This window comes from Tyto alba, unplaced genomic scaffold, assembly GCF_018691265.1.
Source record: "Tyto alba isolate M040663 unplaced genomic scaffold, T.alba_DEE_v4.0 Super-Scaffold_17, whole genome shotgun sequence".
NCBI classification, from domain to species: domain Eukaryota; kingdom Metazoa; phylum Chordata; class Aves; order Strigiformes; family Tytonidae; genus Tyto; species Tyto alba.
The window spans coordinates 4,918,034-4,927,723 of NW_024881279.1; the positions used below are offsets into that span (position 1 = coordinate 4,918,034).

General features: G+C 45.9%; 1 protein-coding gene and 1 long non-coding RNA gene across 2 annotated transcripts; one reads left to right on the forward strand and one right to left on the reverse strand.

Moving 5' to 3' along the window:
- Positions 1-3,608: 3,608 nt before the first annotated feature.
- On the reverse strand, positions 3,609-4,766 carry LOC116964930. The gene is made up of 2 exons (XR_004409038.2): positions 4,404-4,766; positions 3,609-4,273 (listed from the first exon to the last, which is right to left on the reverse strand). It is a non-coding gene; the product is annotated as an uncharacterized LOC116964930 (long non-coding RNA).
- A 267-nt stretch (positions 4,767-5,033) lies between these two features.
- TXNDC15 (thioredoxin domain containing 15) lies at positions 5,034-9,238 on the forward strand. The gene is made up of 5 exons (XM_042790457.1): positions 5,034-5,143; positions 5,237-5,622; positions 6,242-6,405; positions 6,606-6,736; positions 7,591-9,238. The coding sequence occupies exons 1-5, from the start codon at positions 5,092-5,094 to the stop codon at positions 7,785-7,787; spliced, it is 930 nt and encodes a 309-aa protein (XP_042646391.1). The 5' UTR covers positions 5,034-5,091; the 3' UTR covers positions 7,788-9,238.
- Positions 9,239-9,690: the final 452 nt, after the last annotated feature.

Consider the following 9,690-nt stretch of genomic DNA (forward strand, 5'->3'; position numbering starts at 1 on the left):
AAGTGACTCAAACTGGCACTGAAATGTTTTGGTACACCTTGTACAGATTTCACTTCAAATCCCACAGCTCGTTGTGTTTGTCCCTTGCCTCCCTGAAGCGTAATTGAATCCGACTGCGATAGACTGAGTCTGTTCAGGCCTGTGTGAACTTGAGAATGCAGACAGGACTGGTGAGAGTTGGGAGGCCACTGTATTGTGTGATTTTTAAATTGAGTAGATAAGCGCACCTGTTCAGTATGCTTTGCTTTCTGAATTTCAATGTGAGATGTGTATTGCTTGTTATGGGCAAGTCCCATATATATGAATTAAGGCAGAAAGCCAGTATGAACTGCAAGGTATCAGAAAACAGAGGAATGTTTATTTTTTAATGAGTTGAAAATGCTGCTACAGTAACTTAATTGTTCTTATCCTTTCACTCAAATACAAGAAGACAGGAGGAAAGGACTTACAGCTATGTACATACGAACAGTAAGCTGTTATTTTTTTTTTCCTGTTGCACAAGGAAATCAAATTGAGAGTACTCATAAACTAAACTTTGCATGGAATGGTGGTCATTATTCAGTATTCTGTGATGAATAAGATGTATTTATCCCTGTATTGTAGCAATATTCCAATTTATTTTTGTTGGTAAGGCGTGCTCTGCATACCACCCAATGGCTCCTCTTTTTTTTTTAACTTCTCTCTACTGAAGTTTTTCAGTACCCTTGGGGGAAGATGGGCAGTCCTACCTACCAGAAGCTGCAGTCTAGACTGCCAGATCTGCATCCTTCACTTGCTCTCCAGCACCCTCTGTTTTCTCTTCCATGTATTTTCAAAGGCTGGGAATACATCTAGTGTTGAAACGTTTTAAATGTCAGTTACAGTTGTTTTGCAGATTTCTAAGTTGCTTTACCTGAAGAAAAAATCCAATGCCTTTTTTTTTGTTGACCATTCTGGCAATTGTAAATATTTGGCTTTCAAGGTGAGTGGATATGTTCAGAACAGAGTTCAGCTACAGCCTGCTATGTCCTAGTCTAAAAATCAGTTCCTGGATGTGATTCCTTGGGCAAAATGGATTATTTTCTTGGTTGTAATGAAACCTTAAGTATTAAATATTAAGTCAGTCATAAATTATACTGTACAGGACTACAGGATTTTCAGCTGTGTTGGAAGTTGCTTGACTGCTTCTGTGGCTGCCACATTCTCTGCCATGTAATGAACTGAACAGTAAAAGTTGCAACACAACCTGTTCCCTCAGTACACAGCTGGTGTGCAAGGCCAGGTGCAGTTTGTGATTTATTTATGCTGACAGACTAGCAATGTTGGGGTGTCAGCTAGGCAAGCTGGACATCTTGAAGGAGTCTTTAGGATGGTTTTATCTTTTAATAATTTCATATATGTGTATGATGAGACACCAAGGCTTGCTCTGGGCCTGGACTGGCATTTTTATGCGTATGTACCTCCCTGGTGCAATCTCTTAAAGTAGCACAAATAGTACAGCGTGAATTAGTGATACCATACCTATTAAATATGCAGGCTCAACAGAGTGTGTTTTTGGACCAAGACAAATGGAGATTGTTCTTGACAGTTAATCATTTAAATCTGTAATGCCTGAAAGTAAACGACTGACTCGCTGCCCTGCATTGCATGCTATTTTTATCAGGGTTCTGCCTGTGGCTCTGTGTTTATTGTTTAACATTTGAGAGAGGTGTGGCCTGACCATACAGAATTGGCAGACCAAAAGCCCAAATTCCAAAATTGGAAAGCCCAAAACTGTGTTCTGGAGCTGACCTAGGGATGGCAATGCCTCGTTTTTGCCATCGGTTAAAAAACACAGCAAAAGTATCTGCTTATCATGCAGGGTTGCTGGAAGGAGTCATTAGTTAACAGCTTTTAACTGCTTTGAAGCTGAAGAATGTTGTGGAATTCTTAAGTGTTGTTTAAATGATCTGAGGCAGATAAATCTTCCTGCCTTTTATGTTGTTTTTTTCATACCACAAAAACTTGTTCTAATTAATGTAAAAATATCACTGGAACAATTAATGCAAGTTTGATTATTTACAGTAGCCCTTTGAGATATGCATAATAGTAAAATGTGTATTTACTGCTTCAAGTGGTCATATCTTTAAATAAAAATATTCAACTGCAGCCACAGTGAGAAAACAAAGATTACAGTGTGACACATCCCAAATTTAGATGTAGGTTTAAGTTGCCCAGGTGACCTCAGCCTGTGCTCCTGAACTGAATGCTTGTCATGTTTTCTTCTGCCTCATCTTTGCACTATAGAATACACAAAATGTTGTAGCTGTGAGGATGTCAGGATTATACATGAGTGGAAACCTTGATCTTGGTGAAGATGCTGTTGTTCCCTCTCTGTCCCAGCCCATGTCCTCTTTCACTCCTTCTCTTGCCATGTTGCCTGCGAAGGGACATGCCCAGTGTGACTGAAATCTGGGGGAGAGAAGTCCAGCTGCAGAAATACAAGTTGCATAAATGACCACCAAGTTTTGGTGTTTATTCATGGGTGCAACAAAACATTCGTATCTTGCAGATCCTTCTCTTTGCTAAGTTTCAGATCATTCCCTGGCAAACAGAGCTTTTTCTAATGTGTCCAAGATTTTTGAATAGATACAAAACAATTACTTTTTTTACTAGACTTTTTCCTGAAAACAGACATTTGGCGTTAAAAATCAGAAAAAGGGAAGCCACTGAAAACAATTGTGCAACAAAACTGGAAGGCATTGTAGGAACTGTGCCTTCTCTGCGAGCACTGGGATAGTGTGTTTTGATTTAGGTAGGATAAAGCCTAACTATTTCTGATTCTTCGGAATTCATTTGTGTTCCATTAATAAATTACTTACAGTCACCATAAAAAAAGAATAAAATTTTGCACAAACCTTTTGTTTTGTGTTACGGGAGGAAGGCTATTATGTTAGGATTAAATCCCCAGAAGTGTCTCCAGTGGAGGTATGCTGCCAGAAAGCTATCTGTTATTTTAAAGGTTTGGAATATCATCACCCGTGTCTGAGACCTGACCCCAGCCTGGGCGGTAGCTGGGGAGACTCTGGGCCCTGACGGCACAGAGCTGAGAGCTGGGAACCACACGCAGTCCTTGGCCAGAAGGAGAATTGTTTTCAAGACAAAAATGCTGCTTTGTTCAAACTCAAAGATACGGACAACAGGGAATGAAGTGGGTTTTTCCCCCCCGAGCAGGCTGCACCAGCATGGATTCCTTATATGCTTTTGTTTTTAAGCTTGCTTGCTCTGTATTTTACCTCTGTGCAAACCTCATGTTTTATATTGTTAGGCTATTATGTCCTCAGTATTAATGCTTATGCAAACTGGACTTTGAAAGGAAAAATTTCAAGCAAGAAAAGGTGTGCTATAAGAAAGGACAGCGTTGGAGAATCATCCCCTAGTAAAAACCAAGACAAATATCCCATTTCTGTAATAAAGCTGACACCCATCTTCATTTATACGCATGTAGTGTTTTCCTTGTTTGTTTTCCCGTGTGTATGGTTCATACTCTCCTAGGCTGTGATTTTCACTTTTTGAACAGATGCAAAATTTTGGCAAAATCTGACTGTGCGGTGCTTGCAGTTTTAATGAACACTGTAAAAAAGGGGGTATCAGCTCTTGAAGTACTGTGTTTATTTTCACAATGCCCCAGATAGTCACTATTAAAAGTGAAAGCAAGTAAGAACTAATTCTGTGACAGGAAGAACATTATCTTACTTCCTAAAAATACATACCAGAATATTTATCTTGCCTTTCAGCTGGGGAGCTTTGGTAGATACGCTGAGGGACAAGAGCTCCTTTTTTCTTTCTGGCTTTAAAAAAATACATCTTTAGTTTGCAGGCTTTTACCCTTACCCCAGCCTGGCTGTAGGTTGAAGTTTAGTTTTCCTGTGAGAACACATCTCAGAGTTGAATCTGTGCTTCTCTACAGCGAGTGGGAGTAGGCGAATCCTTCGGCAGGCAGATGTGGGTTAGGAGGTCCTGGTCACCACAGGCCCTGAGGGCTGCGATACTGGCTTGTAACAAAACATGCTTTTGGAATGAATTAGGGGGTGTGTTTGTGTGCTCTCTCAATTACCCTTCAGTCATAACATCCTGTCCAGTCCTCAGGATGACATTTCCCTTGTTGCAAGAATTTTCGACCTGAACTAATTTAAGTCAACAGCGAAGTGCCCGCCGACCTCCAGCAGCGTCAGCGGATCAAAGCGTCCCGTGCAGCGCGTCGTGTCGTGCGGCCGGCGGTGGCCTTGGCTGCTGGGCCAGGGGCTCAGTGGGGCTGGTGAGAGAAAACTTGGTTAAAACCAAACTGATTCGTATTTCATACTGGCAGGGTCTAGGGCCTGAGATAGATTCTGTCTTGTTGCCTTGCACTGCTCTCCGAGCCCTAGCAGTTTCTCTCCCCTCACCTCAAAATCTTTTGGAGCTTGCAGAGTCAAAATATTTTGGAGCTGGGAGAGGGTGGCTGTGGCGACCATGTCACTGTCCCATCAACTGAAAATCTTCTAGAGCTTGCAGAAAGAGTCTGTTGGCGAGCGTGTCCCTGTCCCCTCACCTGAAAACCTTCTGGGGCTCGTAGAAGGAGTCTGTTGGCGAGCGTGTCCCTGTCCCCTCATCTCAAAATCTTTTGGAGCTGGCAGAAGGCAGCTGTGGCGAGCCTGTCCCTGTCCCCTCACCTTAAAACCTTTTGGAGCTGGCAGAAGGCGGCTGTTGGCGAGCGCGTCCCCACCGCCGCGACCTGCGCTCCCTCCCGCTACACGAGCGTAGAGACAGCGAACGGGCAGAGGAAGAGGAAGAGGAAGAGGAGGAGGAGGAGGAGGAGGAGGAGGAGGAGGAGGAGGAGGAGGAGGAGGAGGAGGAGGAGGAGGAGGAGGAGGAGGAGGAGGAGGAGGAGGAGGAGGAGGAGGAGGAGGAGGAGGAGGAGGAGGAGGAGGAGGAGGAGGAGGAAGCAGAGCGCAGGCCGGGCACCGCCCCCGCCAAGATGGCGGCACGCTGGGGCGCGGCGGCGCGCCGGAAGTGGCGCAGAGCTGCGGCGGAAGCGGCCGTTGTCCGGGGAGACGCCGCGCTGCGAGGCCGGGGCCGGGGCCGGGGCCGGGGATGTGGCGGCTGGTGCTGGCGCTGGCCTGGCTCGGGACCGCCCGTCCTGTGGGTGAGAAGGGCGGGCTCGGGCGCCGGGGCAGCTGCGGCGGGTTCTGAGGGGGCGGGCCTGCATAGCGGGGCTGACATCTCCCTCCCGGCGCAGGGGCGGTGGCGGAGGGGAGCTCCGGCGGGCAGCCCCGCTCCCCCGGGGGCGGCTCGGCGCAGGGCGGCGGCGGCGAACCGGTGCGGTACCGGACGGCGGAGATGGCGGACGCGATGCTGGGCAGCGGGCTCCCCGCGGTGCTCTCGGTGGTACCGGGGGAGGCGGGGTGCGACGCAGCGGCCGGGACCGACGGGTGCGGCGCGGGGAGCGGCCCCGCTGTTTCCCCCAGCCAGCCCCGGGAGCCGGCGGCGGTGGGGACGGCGCCGCCCGCTCCCGCCGAGGAGTCGAATAGCACCGACAGCTCCAGAGCTCCGAAAGTGAACTGCGAGGAGAGAAACGCAACCGGCAGCGGCCGCGCCGCGCTGCAGATCCTCAACGTCTCGCAGGTAAGCGGCTCGCCATCCCCCCCGCCCTACTCCGCACTGCTTGGGGGTGGTTTGAATTCGACGTCGAGGTGGTTTAGAATTCGGTTTGGGGGTGGCGGGAGGTGCCCCCTCAACACCGTGTCCGTGTTTCTGTCAGTGTTGGGCTTTGGGAGTTTCCTTGTGTAATGTCCTCGGGGCTGTTGAAAAGAGAAGGTGTCTGGGCGAGGAGGTTCTTGTCCTCCTGAGCAGAAAAAAAAAAGCTCAAATGGTGATGCAGCTCCATCCACACGCCCGTGTGTCTGCAGTGAACTGTCAGCTCTCGTGCTGTGTGGATTATTAGTGTCTCCCTCTGAAATTGTTAATGGAACTTATTGCCAGTGCGTGTTTCTAGGTTCTTTCTTGTAATGGTTATACATACATATATATATATATATATTTTAGGTAATAAACTTTTAAAACTACTTATAAAAAAGGTTAAATACAATTCCCCATCTGTTTTGAAAAGGTTAAACAAATGTGCAGCAACTTGATCAATATTGTCAAGTATCTAACTCATTGCTGGATGATGCATTCCTACGTAGAACTTAACACTGCTAAATATATAATTGTCCATGTTTCTTTTTCTTCTGTTTTCTCTAAGGACCTGATGGAGTTCTTAAACCCAAACAGCAGCGACTGTACGTTAGTCTTGTTCTATACACCATGGTGCCGCTTTTCTGCCAGCCTGGCACCTCATTTCAATTCTTTACCTCGAGCATTTCCAACTCTTCGCTTCCTAGCACTGGATGCATCTCAGCACAGCAGGTAACTTACACTTCCTGTGCTCTTAGCATCAGCTTATTTCTGCTATCAAGCTTTGTGTTTTTAAAACAGGAGTGGTTTTTTTATCTAAAGTGACAATTTAATTTAGTAAAACTGACACTTCCTGTACCATGACTATCTCTGTATCTTCTTCCAGTGGGTTTCTTTTCCTTCATGCTTTGTATTTGCTTTATGTCCACCAGTTTATCAACTAGATTTGGAACTGTGGCAGTACCCAATATCCTCCTTTTCCAAGGTGCTAAACCTATGGCTAGATTTAATCATACAGACAGAACGCTGGAAACACTGAAAGACTTCATTTTTAATCAAACAGGTATGTAAATCAGCCCTGATGTGCCAGTAGAAAGAATGGGTTTGTTTTTAGCTCCAAACTTGGTTTTCCTCTCCCTGCACTTTGGTCTTTTAAAATTAATTTAATGACCCTGAGAGGACCCAGACAAAGTTTGCTGTAGTGAGCTGGATTTCGGGGCGTGCTGAAAGCAGAAACTCACCTCGTTGGGCTGCTGTTGCAGAGTAGGGGGAAACAGTGGGGTTAAACTAGAGAGGGTGCTAGGAGGATTGAGATTATCCTCCTGCCCAGATATTTAATTTGGGAATACAGGCAGATGAACCTTGGGATCATTGGCAGTGCCATGTAAGGCTGACGGCAGCTAAGACGTTTTCAGGTTTTGTGCTGGAAGAGATAAAAGGATTCCACTTTGCATGATCTGGTTGTCCACGTTGTGAGCTCAGCACCAGCCAGCACTCTGTTCCTTCTGTGCTTCTGTAAAGAAAACCAGAACAAACCAAAAAACATATACAGGCCTACAAGATCCTTCATTAGAGGCCAGAAATTATTATGTTTGCTAATACAGCAGAAATACTCAAAACAACACAAACAAAATAAACCTCCACAATAAAAATACCCCTGCAAACGTACACAGGGCTGTGCTATGAAGGTCAGAACAAGCCTTCTATTCTGAAAATACACATAAAAATCAATGTGTTTTCAAGTAAGTAAACTGTATTCTGGATACACGTTAACATACAAGGACTATCTCGCCTAAATTTTAAGTTGAACTGTACAAGTGCCTTAGCCGGAGAACAGGAACAAAGCTCCAAACAGAACCAGCATCTCTGTATTTAACAATTATTACTGGTGTTGATCAGGTTCTTTCTTTTTGTTAGGGATAGAAGCTAAAAGCGACGTGGCTGTGACTGAGGAAGACTGGGAAGGCCCCCTGCCTAGCGTTCTGACGAAAGGCATAGACTGGCTGCTTCTCTTTTCTTTGCTCTTCCTGGCTAGCTTTGTCATGTACGCTACTGTTCGAACGGAGAGCATTCGGTGGCTGATCCCGGGACAAGAGCATGAACATCAGGAATAATCCAAAATGTTGAAATAGGGACAGAATTGCCCGCTAAGTGGTAAAGCAGGAATCTGTACGGACTAAAAGTACGTAAGAATAAACTGTTGAATTTGTTGGTTTTAATTTATAATCTTGACTAAAAAAATCTGCTTTATTTATCAACTACAGAATCTGTAAAAAGCAAATTTGAGGCGATTAAGGTGGTAAGTAAACAAATATGAAGAAAATAGGAACTAAAAAAGTGTTTGTTAAGCTGTTCTGATCAGTTTATTTTTCATGGACTTTAATGTAAAGAGGTGATACAGTTTCACTTTGCTCTTCTGAAGAGGTCCCTGCGCTTTGTAGGTTTTTACAGCATGTTGGCCTGTACGCGTGGCCCTGCTCGGCACAGGAGCCAAGCTGCCTCCGCTCTGGTGCAATCTGTGGATCTTCTTTTACAGCTCCTGCAGATGTATGAACTATAAAGCTTCTATGTGCACAACGTGGTAAGCACTACAGAATTAGGGTGTATTTGCCCACAGAGATCATACTCAGTTTTTGGCTCATGTCTTCCTGAAATACAACATTTTAAAGGAAAATGGTGGTGAACAGTGATATTGCTAAATTAGTTTGACTGTCAGTAAAATGAACGATGAAGAAAATGTTTTGAAAAACAGTGTGCTTCAGATGAATTCTTCCACTGTATACCAGCAGTAACAATTCAAAAGCGTGTGACACAACCCTGGGCAGGGTGACAATTTCCCACCATGGGTGCTGGGGTTAGATGCTGCTTTACTTCCTCCCTGTGCTCTATGAGTTTTGACCTAGTGACAGTTCTCTGTAAGATGTAGAATAACTACCAAAGCTCACCTCATTCATTTTGTGTGTGTATATACAAGGTATCTACCACATTCCTGTAGAATTAAATTGCATTCATTGTCCTTACTCTTTTTTAAACAAATCAAGTTTTTAGTGTGACCTTTTAAGCCACTTTCTTACAGGAATAAAATCATGCACCTTCTGGAGTATGGATCATCTGCCTAAATTAGAGAGACGGTTTGGGATTTATTTAAACTTCTATTAGTGTGCTTGCTGGTTGCGCAGTCTACAGCTGAGGCTACATAAAGAATTTACGTGGTTTTTAGTTAGTATGGAAAAGTTTGAGTAAGGTATAGACTGGTATGTTTTGTGTGTTTTGGATTGATTGCATAGCATTTATATATGGTGGAGGCTTGCCATGCTACCCTACTAGGAAACTTTAGAGTGCAAATTTAAGCTAAGAAACAAAGACTGCTATGATTTATTGTTTGACAGAGCTCATATCCCTGCACCATCATTCTTCAGGTATTTTTCTGGTGGCTGTATCTTTCACTTTTGGAAAGCTGAGGTGCTGTACTTCAGTGTGTTAAGGAAAATGCACCGATAAAACTTTGGTGTTACTTCCTAGTTTTAGCTTCAATATTTTATTAATAAAGATTCAGGATTTTGAACGTTCTTGCCTCTGCCATTCAGTTTGAGAGAGGGCTGGCTTCTCCCCAGTCATTCTCTCCATACCTCTGAAGAAATACCGATGTCTTTAAAAACGATGCTGCCTCCGCTCCGAAAAGTGCCGCTTTCGGTGCCCCCCCGGGGACCTGCCCTTGCTCAGAGCTGACCGGGAGCGACCCCCGGGGTACAGCGCCCGGTGCTCAGGTCCCACCCGGTGCCCGCTTCATCTCTCCCCGGGGGGGCCGCCGTCCCTCCCGGCCGGTGGCTCCGTTACAGCCCCCCCGCACCGCAGCACCAGAGGAGGATTGGGGGGGGGGCGGCTGGTGGTGGCAGCTCCCTCCCGCCATTTCTCCGCGCTCGGTTTCGCTTTGCGGCCTCGGGGAGGGCCGGGCGGTGTCGGTGTCGGCTCCTCCCGCTGCCCGGGCGGCGGAGGCGGGGCCGGGGCCGGGGCCGG

Bases quoted from the DNA above. Each gene is read 5' to 3' on its own strand.
- TXNDC15 (XM_042790457.1), top strand. From the start codon at position 5,092: ATGTGGCGGCTGGTGCTGGCGCTGGCCTGGCTCGGGACCGCCCGTCCT. The intron at 5,623-6,241 runs GTAAGCGGCTCG...GTTTTCTCTAAG, and splicing joins AGATCCTCAACGTCTCGCAG to GACCTGATGGAGTTCTTAAA. The intron at 6,406-6,605 runs GTAACTTACACT...TATGTCCACCAG, and splicing joins GATGCATCTCAGCACAGCAG to TTTATCAACTAGATTTGGAA.